Here is a 23,299-nt window from a genome sequence, read left to right as displayed (position 1 = left end):
ATAAGTAGGTAGTATAGATACTTAGAAAACTTAATCTAATTGTAATAACTTAACTCACTAATTTATTATCCAACTTTACGGAACAGTTGTATCGTAATCTTTTTGAACTGATAAATATTATTTTATAGAAATGATTAAATCAGAGAAAACGAATATAAACCTTCCTAAAGCTTTAAAGTATTATTTGTCTGTAACATGAGTTCATCACTGAAGTCAAAATGAAGTGGTTTTTGTTTGGCGCCAATTAGATAGCTTCAAATATTGGGTTAGTTGACGTGGCCCAGGGTCAGTAAAACTTCAAACACTTTCTCTGAAAAGCGCCATCACCGTTTGTTGTCCGACTCTTGTCCACAAACCTGGGAAGTTGGACAAGGAGTGGTCCTCACTCAGTCACCATGTTACTGCCGATCCTTCTGGCCGTCCTTGCCAGAGCCAGCCCCTTACTATCCTTGGTGAGTGTGTTATTTCGTATGTTTGGTACTGTTAACATTTCTTCAGTATTAATTAACCATTCAAAAGGGCTTAAAATTACTAAACAATCATTCCAAACACTCTGAGAAATTATTTACCGAATTTGAGTAGCTACTGTCTCCAATATTGTACGTTATTCCTATTTCACATATAGCTAATAAATGAATTTCATGAGAACAGAACCAACATAAAATTAAATTTACGATTTAAAACTGCAGAATATGAAACATTTTGATAATTTTTTAAACACCAGCAATAGTAGAATTTATACCCCTACAATACAATAACAGAGTCTGAGAAAACATTGCCATAAGGTAGATTATTATTGTTTACACCCATCCAAATTTGAGTCGTGTAGTAAATTTTTCAACACAAGAGAATTCAAACGTAGATTGGATGTAACCCATTCAGCTTCGCTGCTGTAGATTATTCATTATTTCACATAGCTAATAAATGAATTTCATGAGGACAGAACCAACATAAATTTAAATAGACAATTTAAAACTGCGTAATATGAAACATTTTTCTCAATTTTTTAAACACCAGCAATAGTAGAATTTATAACCCATACAATAACAGAGTCTGAGAAAACATTGCCATAAGGTAGATTATTATTATTTACACCCATCCAAATTTGAGACTTGTAGTAAATTTTTCAACACAAGAGAATTCAAACGTAGAATGGACGTAACCCATTCAGCTTCGCTACTATAGATTATTAATTATTTCACATATAGCTAATAAATTAATTTCATGAGAACAGAACCAACATTTAACTATACGATTTAAAAAATGTTTACTATTTTTTTTAAACCAGCAATAGTATAGAATTTATAACACATATAATAAAGAGTCTGAGAAAACATTGACATAAGGTAGTATTATGTTTTACACCTAAAAGAAAATTTAAGTCGTATAGTAAATATTTCAACACAAGAGAATTTAAGTTTAGAATTGGGTTACCTATATGTCTTTTATTCCAAAAGTATTTGTCATGTATATAATTTACATTACATTGTGTGAGGAGAGAGTTTTTTTACATTACTGGAGACAAGGCTCTAGTGATTATTTAACAGGGAACGGAAATAGCATTGCCAGAATCAGGTTTCAAACGTAAATTACTGGCATGGTAACTCGAGATGCTTGTGACTGAGACTCTACAGCGAGGACAGTATAATTATAGCTAACAGTTCTTAAAAATTAAAATAAAGGTAAAGTACATTGTCTCATAAATGAAATAAATATTATTTCTGACTAAAAATTGTGAACAGATTTTAAAGTAGCAAAAAAATTACATTCTATACCAAGGTTTTGCATTGGTATGAGAACTTCTGGTTTGAGTGAATTATTTTTTCCGACGCCAATTTTGAGTTTGCCTTATTGCCACGATAAAAATTATATGGTCTAAAATCATTCCTTATATTTAAAAAAAATGTAATTTACTTCGGTCCTTGTATATTTTGTACTACAAATGATTTTTCTTTGCCTCCCCAATCATGAATATATATACATACGCAAGTCTGAGAAGTATACTTTTGAAAAATGATTACTAACATGAGTTTTATAACAAAATTTAAATTTATAGTTAAAGTTACTTAGTAACTTTTTTATGCCTGCGTTAAGAGTACTGATCAAGCTCTGCATAAATAATAATTATTAAAATTTACGGCTAAAACTAAATATTTTAATTTTATTTTCTGGATATTTTCTTACTCTGTACTCTACAGCGGTTACAGATATTGCTGAAGTAATAATGTGTTGTTAATTATCAAGTTTAAACTATGATTTCAAGACTGTAAATGTAAACAAATTGAATATAGTGGTTAAATTAACAGAACATATAAATATGGTTGTGGTGTTATACAAAAATGATTACAAAGGATTGTTGGTTACATTCAACAGGCTCTTTTAACTTATTATGTAATAATACTAGTATTTGTTAACCACAATGGAAATTTAGAGACCAATATGGGATTTTCCAAACTTTAGAGGCCAATGGGTTTAGGCCTTAAGGATTCTATAAATATCTCAAACCCATGTTTATTATTAGGGACCTTTATTCTAAATTATGGACTTCAAATTTTTTGAAAAACATAAGAGTTTTGTGGAAAACATGTACTGTTTTTTCTTTTAATCAACAAACAAAAATACTCCATTTGCACAAAATTTGTAAAATTTACCAAAACATATAAGTTAAGGACCGTCAAAATCTTTAAGTGTAGCAAAAATAATTTACAACTTTAAACATTTCTATAACTGTTATACTTATAGAGGATTTGTATTATTTATTAGTTATAAGTAGAAATATAACATTTTAATTATAAATAATGTATGGTTTCCCCTTTTATTCAAATGCCTTGTGTTTTTATGCCGAGAAGATGAGTTTTCTAGCCTACAATAGATCAAAGATTCAATTTGTATGAAGGCTACAAATTTGTATGTGTCTAGGGAAAACTAAGTAACATCAAAACATTAAAAGCAAAAGAGGTGACTTTATAGCTGCTGAGATTTATTGCAGTTACCTAGGTTATTCTAAGTGTTTGGTGTGTAGCTGCTTACTCTATATAGTGCAAAATTCAGGGCAAGGTTTATGCCTTTTGTTGTATAATATTTACCCACTCTCATTAAATTAATAAATACCATTTTAATACGAGCGCATTGGCAAGATTTTCTAAACCCAAATGAAGAGTATATAAAATGCCAATTATTAAATGTATAATTTGGAATATTCACAAACATCAATCACATTGCCAAGATCAGTTTGCATTTGAATATTGTATATTAATTCGGAAAACACTAGCGCTCCTTTATGGCCTCTTTAAAATATTGTTTTGTTTAGCAAACAATTTCAGACGAAATATTAAATAATCATGCTAATCCCTTTGTAGAACAGTTTTACATAACTTATACATACAGTATAAAGTTAAAAAGTTAAAACAAAATTTCTCCCATTATTTTGCAAAACAACAGAAAACAGGTACGCTCATCATGTTTCCAATAACGCTTGACTTTTCACTCATTTTTCCCGCGCGTGGGTCGTGTGACAATTAGCAACGACAAATGATGTCTAAACAACCCTCTTTCCTCCCCCCACCCTCTCTCACCACTCCACCTTTGGGTTGCATCACGTAAACTTCGTTAAAACTGTCATTTTACCTCTTTAATGTTTCTTGTCGCCAATAAATAACAAAAGAATACCTCCCTTCTTGTTTAGAGTTCTCTAGTGAATGCTGCAGCTCGAATTCGTGTAAATAAATTGAAACATGATGAATTTAGTTATTACCATTATTATTTGTTATAACAATAATATATTATGTAAAACTTAAAATTAAAATTAATAATTTTATTGTTATGAAAATACAATTCAGAAAACAGTTTTAACGAAGTAATTGAAATCCATATTATTTTACATTATACATACAAACTTATATATATATATATATATATATATATATATTTTGTACTATTTTATATATATATTTTTTTGGTACTATATATATATATATATAATATATATATACATTATATTTTACACATTGAAAACCGTCGGTAATTAAATGAAAGTGATTTTTTTATTAGTTTATTAATATTTTACACAATATTTTGTCTTTCTTTTTGTAATATTAACTTTGAAGTTTCCATTTAGTATTTTTTATGTTGTTAAGCATATGCAGTCTTAGACATTTTTAAAGCGCATTTGCTACACTTAATTTTAAATTTTCTAATAGTTGTGAGCATAACCAATAATACGTAATTGAGGCACATATAGGAAAAACTTTAAGTCTATAAAGTTTTGTTTAATAGTTGATGAAATTTCGAGGAAACAAAATGACGTTTCTCCAATGAAAATAATAAATGGAAGGTAAAATATTTAAAAAAGTCCATGTTATTATGGAGTAGAAGGAATAAATCTTTATGCAGATGAAAACATTCCTCCCGGCCAGAAAAAACATTCCTGTGTCCATAACAGCTGATTTAGTTTCAGATGTATGTGTGTCATTTCTATGATATAAAATCAAACAAACATTGGGGTTAAAATAGGGTTACAGCCTCTAGAAGAAATATTTTTTCTTCTAACTTTTATACATCCTTGAAATATAATATTAGTCACACACGTAACTAATGCTCACAAAAACACCAGTGTTTGTAGTAAGATTAGCCTTAGATTATATTAGTTTGTCTTGCAACATGCAACAGCAACAGAAGGTACCTAGTCACCTGCCTGTATTGTGTAACTAACTACAGCGAACTCACCAAGGTAAAAAAGCAAGACAGATGGACCAAGGTAATGCTGACATATAGTTTGACACACTAGTTTTTATGACTTACATAGGAAATAATAACATTTAATGAACATAAAACACCCATGAAGATTGATATAAGGTTAAAATCCTTAGAAGAAATATGTTTTTATTTTACAAAATCCCGATGACAAGCAAGTTTTGAAACAGATGCACCTCATCTTCTGAACAGACAAAGTAAAGATTTTTATGTGAAGATTAATGACAGATAGGAGCTGGAATAGGTTTACTCTTATAAGAAATGCATTTGGCTTTTCAACTTCTGACTATCCTATAATGTTGAAATTTCACACACATTTTATAATACCCTTAACAGTCTGCTGCTACCGTAAATACCTTAGCCCGGAATTAAATTACAATGGCCGGAAGTGGTCGCCTTTTGACCGAACTAGATTTTTCAGATCAAACTATGTGTATATTTTCTTGATCGGGACAATAAGTTAACCGCTGCATGTAGACCTTCAGATTGAGAGTAAAATAACTAATACAGGAAGTAAATTAGTAAAAATGGAAGGACCAAAAAATAAATTCCAGACCTACGTATAGGTGTATATTTTTGGTAAGAAAAACAATGCAACCACTTCTAGGGCACTAAATATATCGTAGACGAAAGCAGATCCAAATGGCCAAAACTAGTAATTTTGCGACCAAAATAGATTTTTTAGACCAACGTATTATACATTTTCTTAATCGAAGCAACAATACAAACGCTATAAGAGCATCGGAAACATTTCAAAGACTGAAAGTAATTACTTTTTTTCTTAAGTATACTTTTTAACCCACTTCCTTTATTAGGACAAACTCTAATACAGCATCGGAATACCGTAGATCGCCAGTAGATTGTTTTTGATGAGAATATATTACATTAAAAAACTTGACAAAAACGACTTTTTTAGACGTATCTATGCATATATGTTCGTGATCAGGACAACTATGCAAACTGTATTACACGCAAAAAAAATCTTATACCCTTATACCGGAAGTCAATAACTGTAACCAGATGTAGCCGTCTTTTTTTTTTTTACTAAAGTAGATTTTTCAGACTAAAGTTTTATATATTTTCTTAATAGGAACATTAATAAAAACGCCATTACTACACCAAAAGAAGATTTCTATGGCCAGAAGTAGTAACTTTTTGATCGAAGTAGACTTTTAGAACAAACGAGTGTATATATTTTCTTGATTGGGTTAACAACACAAACGCTAATAGCTTGGACATAATAGCTACTCTGGACTAACTTGGACCAGAAGGAGATTATAAGGGTTGTAAAGAAACACTTTTTACTGAATTAGGCTTCTCAGGCAGAGTATTTATATATTTTTCTTTTGTTCGCGGCGACAAGGAAAACTTCACTGTGGCGTGTAAAGTATAATTGATTCGAATAAGAAATGTTTCATCACAGTCTAAATCTGATATAAAAGCAAGTGACAATTTTGTTTTGCTGTTGTACCTCTTAACAAATAACACTGAAATATTACGTACAGTAAACATGTCTACTTCCGATTCAAAATTATTATAGGATTCTAATATATTACATTATATATGCTTACACTATGATTATAACGACGCACTTTGTACTCGTTCACTCTATTTTAAATATTAAAGTGGAATTTTTAAACGTTTACAAACTTGTTGGAGGTACTTATACAAATATTATAGAATTTTGTCGAGAAATCAGTGTATTTCATTTGTAATTAAAAAATGTTCCACTCGTTGACTTTGGGGCCGTTAAACAATATTCTTTAAGCTTACATCATAGTCATTCTTCAATTGATCAGGAGATTGGAATATCTTACAGTGAACATCAATTACTTTCAGGAATTTTTGAGTAATTCATAAAGGACATTCCAATGGTGTATCTGTTTTTCAATAGGAAAAAACGAGCAAAAGCCGCAGGTAAGTACTAGTTGTACAATAAAACTTTAGGCGACGTAAATCATGTTTGTTTTAGGGTAAATATATCTTACCTCATTTACGTCATTGAACAATTACTGAATGTAGACGCAATTACCTTGGAAATTCATTATATAGTAGTTTATAATGTGGCATAGTAGATATAACTCAAAATCAAGTAAATTTAAAATGAGAATCGAGGACTTAATAGGATAGCACAGTGATCAGTTAATATTTTTCATAAAACCGTAAAAATCGAGACGCACAAAAATACATAGGTATAAGAATTTGTGTACAGGTTGATTAAATAAATATATTTTTTTTTAAATTGAGTGCTATATACACTTTTGTTTAAATAGTTGGGATGTTACATATTCTATTTAACTCTGATTTGTTTGCATTTAAGATACGGTAAGGTCTCTGATACACTATTAAAGACAAGCAATACAGGTAAAGCTAATACATTAAAATTGTGTGATCATTTACTAGTATTTGAATCCAAAAATGTTCCTTAACTGTTGATTAGCAGAGAATTTAAGTGAGAAAAATTAAATCCGAACCGATCAATATCATAAGAAATAATAATGCAGACTCAATCTTTTATGATAAGGGTAGAGAGAATGAGAGAAAGGGTGTGAAAGAAATATATACTAAGTATATAGTTCTTCAGTAAAAATTAATGCTGGGTTAGTGACTGAAGGTGTGAAGGCTGATTGTGTGAGTTTAAAAATTTTACTCATTAAGTGGTCATGGTTCATCAGCTAAAAAAGGTGATAAGCTTTGTTAAAAGTAGATATGTCACTAGCAATCAAAAGGGAAATACTGCTGACACGTAGAACGGATAACAAATACTGCTAGTTTAGGGTTTGGCTATGGATCAAACAACCCTTTACTGGACAGCAACATCTATCACTACAAACACATGTGGCTTAAATTGTTTAGAGTTCATTACCATAATGGCATTGCTAGTGCTTTTACCATTCACAAAGTGCGACGAACCAAAAATAGTAGCAGAGTTGTATCTCCAATGATTTGTGTTTTCATTGATCATGAGAATCCTCAATGAACATTTAGGAAGTGGGTTGTAAAGGAATTAGGTGTATGGCTTTAATAGTACTTTAATACTAGGTACCCTAAAGCACATTTCACAGTTTGAGGTAAATTAAATATTGTTTTCGTAATTATTGAAGGTACAGTAATCAAAGTAATATATATATATATATTTTTTTTTTTATATAAGGCAATTGCCATTTATACAATTTAATGTATATATATATATATATATATATATATATATTTGTTCACTTAGGTACTTGCTAAAATTCCGCCTTCACACTGATATTCAATGCCTACAATCCCTTTGTACAAGGCTCGGTACTCATGGGGTCCAAAAGAGACACCTTAGGCCCCTTACTTTCGGTACGAGATATCCTGAAGCATCTCTGTAATATTTGCTCACTTAGATCAAGATCCTGAGGAAACATCTCATTGCACTTAGGTCTCAAAGGTCCTTTGCACTGCTTCCGGAGTGACAGGATAATCAGTAAGTATAAGGTAGGTGTAGGGGCAGCCTCATGTCAAGATTCCTTGAGAATGGATAAGGAACGGGCAGTATTTCACCATGTCACCCTGGAAGAAGGGGAGGTTAGCTCTGTTCCAGCCACTTCCAGCCAAAGTAAGAAGGGGAGACTATACTCCATGCTGTGACGACCCCCAAAATATAGTTGTAAGGTAAAACCGGTAACATCTTATACAGTCTCAATCAGACAATTAAAAATAATAAATTATCAAAAATATATAATTTTTCAAAATAAAATTTAATTATTTAATTGTAATAACGAATAATAAATATAATGCAGTCAGTCGTATTAGGTAAATACAATGCAGGAGGAGATGACGTATAATTTAATATAGCACATATGAATTGTAAGTTTAGGTCTGTCACCAGTAAGCCTGAAAACTGTCCATGTGTAGAGCACATGCACAGTTAAGCAGCAGTAAACATGCAGGAATGTGCTGAATCTGCTGAGACAGTTGCTGAGTCACGCCACTCTGGGGGGAATGCCCCAAGAGCGGAAGGTGAAATCCATTGTTCTCAGAGCGGTCGAGCCGGGGTTTTGAACGCGTTAAGTTCGCGTGACATAGCTCTCTCTCCCGTTCTAAATTTATAATATATAAATTTTAAAGTAATTTAAAATTGTATAATCGTAAAATAAAGTATATTGTTTTATTCCGTCAACCAAGGGGGAGTTTTTATTTATTATTAATATCTGAATAACCTGGGCTAGGATCCATCACCGCTTCTGACGAAATGTCAGACGAAATATTCAATAATCATGCTAATCCCTTTGTAGAACAGTTTTACATAATTTATACATACAGTATAAAGTTTAAAAGTTAAAAGAAAATGTCTCCCATTATTTTGTAAAACAACAGAAAACAGGTACGCTCATCATGTTTCCAATAACGCTTGGCTTTTCAGTCATTTTTCCCGCGCGTGGGTCGTGTGAAAATTAGCAACGACAAATGATGTATAAACAACCCTCTTTCCTCCCCCCACCCTCTCTCACCACTCCACCTTTGGGTTGCATCACGTAAACTTCGTTAAAACTGTCATTTTAACTCTTCAATGTTTCTTGTCGTCCATAAATAACAAAAGAATACCTCTCTTCTTGTTTAGGGTTCTCCCTTCTTGTAGTGAGTATTGTAGCTCGAATTTGTGTAATTAAATTGAAACACGATGAAGTTAATTATTACCATTATTATTTGTTATAACAAATAATATGTCATGAAAAAATTATAATTAATAATTTTTTTTGTTATTAAAATACAATTGAGAAAACAGTTTTAATTTAGTCTACTAAATTTAAATTTATTTAAGGATTATTTATTTCTTAAATGTGGAAGAATAAATAAAAAATTACAAAATAGTATAACAATATGTTTGTATAGGAAACAGGATTTTCCGGACATTTGCAATCGTTCAGTGAAATTATAAATCAGTAACACTACGTTTCGAGATCTGCAATCTGATCTCTTCTTCAGGTAATAACTAACCTAATACATAATTACAAACTAGGTTAAAATAAACAAATCATAACAAAGCGTTGTGGCACGCCTAAGTCTGGAATCACAACCACCATGTTGTTTGTCAACTTCAACAACATGGTGGTTGTGATTCCTGACTTAGGTGTGTAAATTCTCTAAGGAGTAATCATTAGTTTTCAAGCAGTTTTTAGATTTCAGCGGACAGTTAAGAACTTAACTACCTTAGAAAATGTCCTAAAACATAAGATGGTTAAAATTTAACTTTTAAGACTCCCTTTGAAGTAGTTGGCAAGAACTATGTTGGATGAAAGTTTGCTAGACTGTGCTTATGAACTAATGTACCAATTCCATCTCTAAATGTTGTAAAACAAATTTTAAATATATTTTTCTGTTTAAAAAGAAACAAACACGTAAATAGAGTCATTGTTATTGCTAGCTTATTGTTAGATATAAAATACAAAGTTACAAGGTAACTTTTACTATACATTTTAACACTGTTATAAAACCCATCTTGGTTGGTTTTATAACAGAATTAATTAGGCTTCTCTGATCTATGATATATATCTTCTTGATCGGGAAACAAGGCGAAATCTTCTATGGAAGAAAAATATTAAGTACATAAAAATTAAAATAGCCATAAATTTACGCTTAGTGACAGATTTTTTTATCTTGGCAGCAGGACAATTCACCATTGGGGTCGGAAATATAATTTACTGGAACCAGAAATGCTAGTACATGTTTGAAGCTTTTGAAATTGGGTGCGAAGTCGCGGATAATTGATATCAGTATTACTTAGCTATAGGAATCAAATTTAGGCATATTTTAATTCCAAAACCACTCACAAATGCTTAAAAAATTGTTTAAAGAAAATGTATTAACTCAAAGATAGTAAATGTTGTTGACAACTAATATGGTCACGGACACGCAATGTCACTTTAAATTTTATGGTATGAGTAAATACCAGCTGGTGCTTTGTAATACACATGGTAATGACAAATAGTAGTTCCTAAATTTTATATTAGATAGCAGCATAGGCGAGTTGACAGCAATTAACTTATTCTGGATATTATTGAATGAACAAAACTGAGATTGTAGAGTAATAAATTTTGTTTCCTTGAGCATTGTGAAAAGGCATTATTTACTGTAGCTGAATGAGGGATAAGTTTCCTTTCATATCAAATTGAAGAAGAACATATCTTTTATGTTATGTACATATGTTTAATGTTTGAAAGATATGGGGCACATTTAGTATTTGTCTCGCATGATAAAATCGCTCAACAGTGGTTGCAGAAAACGTTAAAAAAGAAGACTATTGTTACTGGTTTACTCAACTTTTTCCAAGACTATAACTATAAACAAATTGAAAATATTGGTTAAATTAATTAAAAATCTGGCTGAATTTTACAAAAAGAGCCTATTTTAACATTAAGAGAAATATATCTGTGGCATTCTAATTAATACAATATTTCAAAGGCTTTCAATTACTTTAATAACGCTATGAAATAATTTAAACTCTCTACCGCCCCTCAAAATATCACTGGAAAAAATAGTCATAAAACTTTGAAGATATAAGAGCTCTAAATTGTACGTTCCTTGATAAATGGTTCCAGGGAATCATCCCTTCGACACACATAAGAGAAATACAATTCAGCTAGCCAATTCTCTCTCCAGATATCTTTCGAATAGTTAGGTTACATATTTTACTTTATGGCATGTTAAATGACTTATGATGTTACTCGTTTTTTATATATAAATTTATTCTGAAGTTTCCTCTTTGCTGTAATAAACAATAACACCAATGTAAAAATACTCTTTAATTATTAGGAAAATGCTTGTAACCATGGAGAATCACATGTAATATCATCGGACGATATATTTTTGTACAGAAATGGAGATTTTTGCAAAATTTAAAGTCTTGAGGTGACTTTGTTCTCGAGATATCGTGCGGAAAGATATACAGATAGGCAGAGTTAAATTTTCCCAGCCCTTCGAGTGACATATAGTTTGCTCAGCCAATAATAATTGAATTAGTTCAGTCATTTTTAATATGTAATAAATACTACGAAAAAGCTTGACAAGCAAATGTTCCAAGAATACTTTTACTCCCACAGGTTCGCCCACAGAAAGGTATATAAATCTGTAAATGAGAAAGTGCTTTGTTCTCTGCAGCAGGTTTTATATTTCAAAGATTGCAGCTGTAATGATCGGTCTCTGAGGTTCTCGTTGTGTGGTAACGCTTCTAGTTCGCCCAACAGTTTGCCTAATAAATGCAACATATTACAACATATAGTAAGTAATATCAGTTCTTCAGTAAAATGTATTTTATACTATATGAAATCCTAAAAGTCACTGCTGGTGAAAATTATCTCAAACTGCGGTTGGAGTAAGTGACTCCTTACTATCGTAATGAAGGATGATTTAAGTGATTGTTAGTGCTTAAGAGATCACACTAATAACAAGATAGGAGTCCGCCGCGTAACACATACGTATCGCGTAACAGACTACGCTAAGGTTGCATACCAAATTTAATCTTTAGCTTATTTCATTCTCGAGATAACCGATGGCAGTCAAGTTAGAATCATGCAGAAAAATATTTATACGTCCTCGTGATAGAGAATAGAACGTTGTGTTAATGTTTTCACACTACCAAGTAGGTCAATAAGAGGTCAATAAGGCCTATACAATTTTTTATTTGTAAAAAGTAAGGTTAATACCAATTTCTTATATTCTGCCCAGAGATCCGAGGCTCCTGATCGATTAATCGCATTATTACACACTTCGGTTGGATCCAAACCATAACAAAAAAGTTTGTAAATTGTAAAATAATATTATGAGTTATTTTATTTCTATACAGTTTTTCTATATTATAACTAAATCATAATTTTTATTATGTATGTAGATTAAGTATGTAATAGATTGACTGAATTACGTAAGAATTAACTTGTTGCGTGCGGGAAAGCTTGGTTTGATTCAAACACAAATCGTTACTACAGCCCTCTGGACGGAGTGTAAACCGTTTCATCAAACATCAAATATTTCAATATCACGATAAGTTTCAGAGGAAATAATAACTCACCCCATAGTTATACATCAATCTGTATAACGTACAGTACGTGCACGTTTTAGTTAAAGTCGTCTTTAAAGCGTACAGATTAGGTATTCAGAAAGTAGGTATACACGCTTTGCTTTTAAGCTTAACTCATCGGCACATAATAGATATCCCACGTTATCATTTATTGTAAATAATTTTGATGTCATTTTGGTCAAACCCGTGAATCCCTATGATGTCTGGAATTGTTAAGAAATGGACTTGATATTGTGTCTTCTGCTCACTCACACTAATTTTGATTTAAATTTTAAATTTGTTCTTCAGAACGTTCATAACAAGTTTGCAGATGCACTTTTAAGTTATGCAAGATGATATACAATATTATAGGTTGCGGAGACAAATACGCCTTTTTGTATCAAAGGCCGCTAAACAATTGTCCTGGATCAACATTTTTCCATACAATGACTCTGATTGACTACGATATCCAGCCTTGTTCTGTATGAAATTGAATTTCCTCTGTTTCCTTTACTCCAATACAGATTGCGAGCTGTCATTGATTAGTATTTGTTGGTCTAAAATTCGGGACTATTTTGATTAAAAGTCAGTTGTGAGAAAATAGTTTTTGATCTCTTGACTCAGTTTTCGTCAAGAGCAAACCTGATTTGTCACTCACTTGAGAGCGTCTATTCAATTTGTTATAGAGATCCAGTAAAAAAGTGGAAATACTCATGACAGAGCTTATTTGAACATCAGTCTGGTTTGTACACTACAGTTTGTATAGTTCAATATCATAAATGGACTTCTCTCGTATTGTATGAACATTTCATATAATAAGTAACAATACTGTATTATTTTCTAATGAATTATTCATCAATAAGGTGTTCATTTAAGAAGTACCAGCTGTTTTCCGCTGCATCGCACGCTTTTCGTAAGCTTTGCTATGAGCACTTCTGGTCCAAGTACATTATATTTCAAACGCCGATGTAAAGTTTGCCTTGTTGTCTCAAACAAGACAATCTGTCAAAAGTTTATGCTTATAGCCATTGTACACGTGCATATATTTATTCTAAAGTGGTTTAACACTCAAGCTTTAAGTTCAACCAGAAATTGCAATGAAAAATATACATCATAACGTAGCGCTTTTATATAGTGTTTGGTTACTTAATATACGTACCTGTTTCGTAATTGCAGTTTATAATATGCAAATTTGAAAACGTATCTTTTACAGCTCCGCCTGGTGGTGAGTTATATTAATGGGAATAGTATATAAACCTTCTCCGTATAAAAATTGGTCAAATAGTTTCTGAGTATATCAATGTCATATATGCAAACATCCTTTTATATAAATTATATTTCTAATTTTATATATATATATATATATATATATATATATATATATATATATATATATATATATATATATATATATATATATATAGTAGCACATTCACCCGGCAAGTGAGAGATCCGGGTTCGACTCCCGGCGGAGCAAGTACTTTTTGTGATTCAATGTTTATTGAAATTAAATAAGGCTATTGCCATTTATACAATTTAACGTAAATAAAAGTCGTTTGACAGGTGTTTGGTCTTCCGATCATATGTTAGTTTGCTTATTTAAACGCATATGTGACAGATACGGCCAAATACAAAATAATTGAATCGGAAAAAGTAAGCGCTCTGTGGTGTAATGGTAGCACATTCACCCGGCAAGTGAGAGATCCGGGTTCGACTCCCGGCGGAGCAAGTACTTTTTGTGATTCAATGTTTATTGAAATTAAATAAGGCTATTGCCATTTATACAATTTAACGTATATATATATATATATATATATATATATATATATATATTATATATATATATAGGTTTTAATACATTTTAATTGAAAGTTTGGAAATAACGATGGACAATTGGATCTTCCATCGAAATATTTTATAGAAATATTTGAGTTAGTTTCTAGGTCCGCTGTTCAATGATTTTAACACTTTATTTATGTAAGGATATCATATTTAAAAGTAATGAATTTATGTTGTATTAATACGTTGTATGTAACGTGAAACATGATCTTTTTAGGAGGTGTTTTTGTTATGTAGGCTACTATTTGCCACACTACTTAATTATTTGGGCTACTCCGTAACCTCCTACCACCAGACTATAGAATGGTCTCTATGGTGGTTATTAGGGACCACCAGAGAGTGAAGTTTAGAGAGGAGCCTATTTGGTCAATGACCTCGGAGCAGCGTATGGGGACTGAGCGACGTTGCCAAACTTCGTTCATTCCTGTAACAGGAAGTCGCGCGGGTGCGGACTACTTAAAATACATAACCATTAGGTTCCAAAGAAACTTTAAAGCTGTCTCAAATTAATTAACCTTTAACATAAATTAGTTAATAACAGGTAATTTTACAGTAATTGAAAACGGTGAATTTCTGTAGTTTAACTTTCATGTTGAAATAAAAAGGGTCGAAAGGAACGATTGTATTATAATAATAGGCTTTTACAGAGAAAATGGGATTAAAAACTTTAACCACAACAAAAATTAAAAAGAAGATATTAAATTTCCGTATTTCATAGTTATAACATAGAAGTACCTTTAATACATAAGAAGGCATTCCGTTCAACCACATATTGGTATTCAATGAATATTCAGCTTGGTAGGACTGCTATCAAATACATCTTAGATTTATGTTCTTTTTCAAAAATGTATTACAGTACATAACTGTGGGAATTGTTGTTGTAACGGTTTTATTACCCACTTCGCCTCTTATAAAGCACTTTCATATCTGGATATGATTGGTTTTAACGCTGTTTTACGTAAAATTATTTCCACATCGGTTGATTTAAATATTAATACAGACAGCGGTGAATTGCACTTTTCTCCACAATAAAAAATTAATTGTTTTCTATAATATCTTATGAGGTATAAACAAAATATATAATAGGTGATATCAGACAATTGAAAAATATGGAGGCAACGAATGAAATGCCTGTAAACAGAAGCCGTACCAGCCACCAGTATGGTAGCGCCATACGAATGAGTCATTCTGTTTTCAAGAAACAGCCCCTTCCTCTCTCTCTCTCAACCTGTCAGTGCCTATTTTTGCTGAGTCAGAGATGGTCGAGTATTTGCGTTTACTTGATATCCAGTGTGTGCACGTTATTTTGCGCTGTATTTTCCAGTTAATTTGTGTTTTTGTGTTTATTAACTTAATTAGTAGCTATTGTAGGTGTGCCAATTATTTTGTGTGAAGTAATAAATTATATTGTGATTCCTTAAATTTAACTAAGAAGGAAAGATATAGGACAAACAAAGATCTCTAATAAACAAATACGGAGTCACAATATGATTTTAAAAAGTTAATCTACAATGAATAAATAATAAAAAGGCCACTACCATTTCCTCTCCTTATGGGCGCTATCTTTTTTCTGCCGTGACGATCGCCAATTACTATGGGCATCTATGTTGTTAAGTACATCATCAGCAACTCTTCAAGTACGTTGTATTACCAATTGTATACATTTTACTGGTGGTGTAAATACAAATTTACACGGAAATGACTTATAATGGTTGGATGTAATCTTCATTGGCTATTTAAATACCTAATATTGTATTTTGTGGGATTACCTATAATAAGTTCGGTTTAAATGTTGATTTTTTTAAGAGCGCTAAGCATTCTTTAAGAAGAATTACTAACATTGCCTGATGATGTTCCTCCTGCAACATGGGAACTACTAATAGGAAGTCCACACAACTACTGTGTTGTATTACACAGCACAGACATTATTATGCGGTTACATTTATTAAAGATTTAAAAATTACTTAAAATGTTTGTTAATTGAGAAAGGGATATATTATAATTAGAGAACTTTTAATTAACAATATGAAATGTGGAGTAACTACCTACTATGAAGCTTTTAATGGAAACAAACTAAAAATATATTAATTAAATAAATTATATCATAATTTGTTCACTACGTTCAATAAGTTGATTTGTTTAGCCGATTAATGAAGAATCAATTTTCCTAACGTGTTATTTGAATATCATAACACCAAAAATAACATTTCTCCCCAAGGATGGCGCTGCAATACTCGTTTAAGAGGCAATTTATCGTACCATCGAGCGCCGGATGAGTCGCTCTACCCACTCTAACATCACCACCGCATAATATAAACCTGATCGGGTGCTTTACGTCGTATAATATGACGGTTTTACATACATACTTTTCTCTCAAATGGTTGCGTCCTCATAATAGTGGAGCGTTGTGAATAAATCCCTCAATATTTACTGTAAGGTAGATATAAATCAATAACATATTCGTATAAATTTGTATTGTTCGCAAAAATAGAGACAAATTTACTTTTTAAACTATGCACCAACATTTAACACTTCTAAACGATTCATGTATAATTCTTTACAAATTAAAAGTATTTTTTCTGTAGATTACATAAACGCGCAAAACAGCAGTTGGGTTCTAGTTGTAGAACACGTTATTTAATGTAATACAAATACATACAATAAAATGTATTTTCGTTAGGACGAAATCTTTTAAGGGTGGTCAGCCTAAAACTGAAACAAGTTCGGAAGTTAAGAAGTTCGAGCACCATGGTGAGAGCACAGATTTCCAAAGCTACAACATTGATTATAGAATTCTTTTTTTAAAGTTTGTTTTTGATAATGGAAAGATTGTTAACTGGAATAAAGATATTTCCGGACGTCTACCATCGTTCTTTGATGCACAAAAATCAGTAACACTACGTTTTGAGATCGTAACACATAACTAAAATAAGATGTGTCGTAGTTATAGGTTAGATTACTCATTCACCTGACGAAGAGTTCAGATTGCAGATCTCGAAACGTAGTGTTACTGATTTCTTTTGGTTGCAGAGATAAACTGCTTAAAAATAATGTTTATTAAATAAGTAAATAAGGTTATAATTTATATAACATCTTTATTTGAACACTTAGAAATATATATTCCCTTATGATTCAAATAATATTATAAGAAAAACAATTAGTTAATTTATGAAATAACTAGCAGTTGCCCGCGACTTCGTACGAAATTTCCCGTTGAAAACAGTACACTGTATTGACTTATTCTTTTTCTATCACATTCTAAACATTGCTGAGATAATTGATAGTCGTTCCTTCATGAGCCTCTTGGGCGCATTATGAAGGTATGTACCATATTCCTGCCTCTATCTTTCGTGGTTTTTGCTAGGTGCTAGTTATTCAGAACAATTAATGTATATGGATAAATCTCGGTAAACTAATTAGGTTATAAAGAATCAAATTCGGTCTGTTAATGAATTAATTTTCTGTCTAAGATATTTCCAGTATTATTTAGGAGTGTGCCTTCAAGAAAATGTATCAAAGAAACCCAATTTCCATCATAAAGTGTCTTCTTTCGGCTTTTCATTTACCTTCGATGTAACCAAATTCGATTACCTTATGTGCAAACATTCACGGATTTGTACAATGAGGTTGTTTTCATAATAGCGTTTAATAGTAGTTTCATTGCATTAGATAGTTTATTGATGATTGGTGCAATCTGAATTTAAAATTGGGCAATGACGTCTTCTATGCAACCTGCATTACACTACTGATCAAGCACTTTACAATAAAAATTTTCTAAAATTTAAATGTAAACAAATGTGTCTGCCTCTTTGATGAACTTCAGCTGAAAGTATTAACAGCTGTTAAGTATCAGTTCGCTTTGTATTACGTGTCGTAGCGCAGTCTGTCGGATCCAATATAAAACACTCCAACATCAACAGCAAGATTTATAATTAAATAAACTATTTAAATTGGACCAAATTGTAAAATCTAAACCATTCTCGAACACACACAAAATTTCATCAAAATCGGTCCAATAGTTTCTGAGTCTATAAAGGACAAACACACAAACATTAATTTATATATATATATATATATATATATATATATATATATATATATATAAAATATATAGATTTATTATATTCAGAAACATTTAACAGCTGTTGTAAATGTTAGCGCAATAACCAGCTGTTGAAAATACTCATTGATTGTTATTGCTATAACAAGAAAGGAAAATCATTAAGAATATTGACTATAAATTTTAATTTTAAGAGGAAACTACTTTCTATTTCTTTTGAAAGTATAATTAGAGTTAACTAATTGAGGCGACGTTGTAGAATATATTACTGCGTAACTAGACAGAACTTTAATCTGCTCACACACACACACACACACACACACACACACACACACACACACACACACACACACACACACACACACACACACACACACACACACACACACACACACACACACACACACACACACACACACACACACACACACACACACACACACACACACACACACACACACACACACACACACACACACACACACACACACACACACACACACACACACACACACACACACACACACACACACACACACACACACACACACACACACACACACACACACACACACACACACACACACACACACACACACACACACACACACACACACACACACACACACACACACACACACACACACACACACACACACACACACACACACACACACACACACACACACACACACACACACACACACACACACACACACACACACACACACACACACACACACACACACACACACACACACACACACACACACACACACACACACACACACACACACACACACACATATATATATATATATATATATAAAGCAATATCCATAAATGGGTCATCGTTACTTTTAATACTCAAATATCTAAAAATAATTATGTAAGTAAAACTTGTATATAGTTATTCTTGTTCAATGTTTAAAATTACGGTCACTTTGGTTTAGGGTTTGATGAAGTATTGACTATTTTGTGTTAGGTTTAACTAATTGGTATAAAACTGATATAACATTTCAAAACTTTATGTTTGTTGGATTTTAAAAATAAAAATACGTATAATAGACAAAAACGTGCCCATATTTGGAAATCTTTTAAAGTATCAAATAAGATATTCTTAAATAAGCTTATGGTCCAGAAACAGAGCTTATTTGTATACAGTACTGAAACACTATGTGTAATTAGTGAAATAAAAATATTGATATTTGCAGTGGCATTAAACATGATTCAGATACCTTGCACCAAATTATACTAACGCAATCTTAAAATAAATACTCATTTAAGCTTATATAAGTAAAAATTCAGCTAACGTCCAAACGTTATGCATAGTCCACTCAACATTAGTAGACGTTTGCGTGGCGCACAATGCCAACAAACGTATATAAATTGCATTAAATTTAGCATGAATTGAATAGTCCAATCGTGTTTAATAATTCCCCAATTTAAATTAATTATCTCTTTCATTTCCTCTATATTTCTTCCATTAGTGTAATTCTTATCGGGGACATTATATAGCTAAAGAAGGCTGAATCGAGCCATATGGAGATTACCAGCCTTTGCCAAGCAAGTAAATTTCACGGTTGCGTTTTATATATTGGCATATTTTTATATTTAAATGTGGAATTATTGGTTTATAATCTGCAATATTAAAGGCCTTGAACAGAAAACTTAAATACCAATAATTTATAAAATATAAAGTCTTTCAACCTACAAAACTAGCGAATACACATGTTTGGAAAAATCTAAACAAATTTAACACGAATTAACAGTAAGTCATTATCGCTAATCTGTGAAAAGTACATAAGCTCAAACTTACCTAACAAGGAAATTACATTGCTGAAAGTTTTGATATGACCTACTTGCAAATGGGAAAACATACTGTGACCTTACATGAAACTATCAAGTCCATTGAAGGAAGAGCCTGTGGATGACGTGTTCTTGAACTAGCCAATAAGCGCCATGCCGTGCTGCCAAGTTGTTTCGTAGCTTTGAGGCTTAGTCCGTACCGACTAGAATATGACGCCTGAGAGTATGAGTGTAGTAGATGATGAGTGGCCAACAACTTTCTTAGACTTGCTAGTTTAACAGAAGTCGTTTATAGGCTAATACTACGTAATTGTCACTAATAGATTTCTGTTGAAATGGAAACAGACATGTCTCTTATCAGTATCGAAGAAATATATGTTAAAATTATCAATGATTGTACTCATTTTAAGATTATTATTTAAAATATTATTAGGGAGTTTCATGAAAAAGTCATATTTGCGATATGATACAAAGCTTAATAACTATGTACCTGTATCTAAGGAAATTGTCAATCAACCCTCACTGAACTGTAGTGTGGCATAGAAGATCTCGCTTACACGACCGTTGTAATAACTGTTATGTAATGTTTTTTTCAGATTCACACCATATAAAAAGATAGGTAACAAGATTAAAATATCTCAAGACTTGTAGTCTGACAGTTGTCTGGACCAAGTTTTTTTCTAGCTACGTTCTTGCTGGGGTTGAGCAATCAGTCCTTATATTCTGAAGGGTATTGTGTCTGAATTTATTGATTTGAACATATTTTGACCGTAGCAGCCAGTTTTTTTATGTAAGATTAAATTGTGGCGAAAAATGTTTTCTTATACACGTACACTGTAACGCAACAAGATCTTGCTGTCCCATTTTATCGTCACATTTGTAATCAAGTCTTATTAATCACAGTGTTACTTTATTTTAATTTAATTTAAATCACATAGGTACGGCATTTTAATTTTATATACACTAGTTGTACTTTACACAAAATATGGCCATTGTATATTCCTATAATTTCAAAATTTAAAGGTTTTATTTATATAGTAATGAATAGATTTATTAACTGCTCTACTACAATAATTAACAAAATGATTTAGGTTCAATTGCCCAACAATTTGAATTAGCTCTTTGTAATTGCCTCGTTTATTGTTTATTTCGATAATCAGGACACTGCAAAAATCCGGATTGGGTTGGCTCTTAATTGATCCGGATTATTGACACTAGTGTACTACATTGTGATTTATGTGTGTAATCATCATAAAGAAATCATATAAAATTAAGTTAGTTAGTGGATGTTATAATCAATCCGCTGATTAATTTGGTTAGTGGGTCGAGAGTAACTGCCCGAGTAACACGTGCGATAGTAATTAGATGTTTTAAACTAAAGTTTAATACTTTCATACTATTAACATTGGAACTTTAGAAGTACGTGGGAAAGAGCCTTAATTCGCATGCATTTCAAATTCCAAAAAGATACATCTGGAGTGTAAGAACTTTCGCACTCCAAAATATTTATATAAATAATAGTTTTCAATAACTAAAATCGCTGTTAAAATAAAAAGTCTTTTAAAAATATTAAATATATTTAATCATTAACAACCAAATTTTTTGTACTCAGCATCCATTTTCAAAGTATTAATCTTAGAGAAAAACGTAACGTTTCTGCTAATATTGTTTTCTGTATTTCGTAGAGGTTTATGCAAATTAGTAATGATATACATTGCAACGGAAACTCTTGTGTCAATTCTTAATTTTATTGTGATTTCCCATTCCCCACACTTTTGTGGCCTATTTTGAAAATTATTACTTATGTAACCTTACTTATTGACGTAAGAAACAAAACAAACACATGTAGCTTGATAAATATATCACACATTTTTTTAAACATTTACGCAATATTTATAAACTAAATGCCTCAGGTTTCAGCATTTATATCATCAAAAGAAATTATTAAATTTGCGAAAGATTTGGCGAAAGTCTTACACTATTATTTTAAAAATATAAGCTTTTTATATTATAGACATGACTTTTGTATATGAAATACATCCCAGTATAGAGCTCATTGGGCCCCTAACTTATGAACATTTATTTTGAAATTTTTTTACTAAAACTCACGTACATGTATTGATTGTTCAGGCAGTTATTCTTAATTTAATAACCCACTTCCTATCAGCAGTTTTGATGTAACATTCAATGTTATAAGAAAAAGTATAATAAACTTTGTTTACAAAACATAAAAAAATATACGTTTGGTAGACAACAATGAACTACTATAAGGCTGTAATTAATTCATGAGAACGTTTTGTGATTGTCTGTTCAGTATGTCTTCTGGTTGTTGCATTTAAAGTTGAAATATAATTCAATTTAATGCACAAAGTAATGAGTGTGTGTAAATAAGACAGTTGACGGAAGCTTTTTTAACATTGTACGACAGCATATTTACAATAGCTGAAGGAATAAGAAGGGAGGGACCGGGCAGAAACATTACTTGATGAAACATTCAATTCGTGACAAATTGAAGAAACACGCAAGCGCAGTAATCCCTTGGATATTTTAAAATCGAGTCACAATGCAATGCACCACATACAAAGTGTTTGTACCGCAGGAAAAACTATCGACTGAATAGTGGCTCCGGTTTACACTAATGAGCAATACAGTATTGATTAAGTAAAAAAAAAGAATAGTTCTTCCGCTGAAACAAGTAAATATTAAACAGAGGTTGGAATGAAAGGACATATTGTATCAGATGTACAGAGATATTTAATACTTTATAAGACCAAGTACCTACGTTTCGAGGATGAAGTCCATCCACTTCGTCA

General features: G+C 31.5%; 1 protein-coding gene across 1 annotated transcript in view; it reads left to right on the top strand.

The window, feature by feature from the left end:
• Positions 1-395: 395 nt before the first annotated feature.
• Positions 396-23,299, top strand: part of LOC124365427 (neuropilin-1-like) — a 28,534-nt gene continuing 5,630 nt past the window's right edge. Inside the window, exon 1 of the mRNA XM_046821407.1 lies at positions 396-452. Coding sequence (XP_046677363.1) covers positions 396-452 — 57 coding nt within the window. The remainder of the gene's footprint in view (positions 453-23,299) is intronic.

Source organism: Homalodisca vitripennis, chromosome 6 (assembly GCF_021130785.1).
Source record: "Homalodisca vitripennis isolate AUS2020 chromosome 6, UT_GWSS_2.1, whole genome shotgun sequence".
In the NCBI taxonomy this organism is placed as follows: domain Eukaryota; kingdom Metazoa; phylum Arthropoda; class Insecta; order Hemiptera; family Cicadellidae; genus Homalodisca; species Homalodisca vitripennis.
Note: the sequence above shows the minus strand (reverse complement) of the source record. Positions and strands in the feature narration are given on the sequence as shown.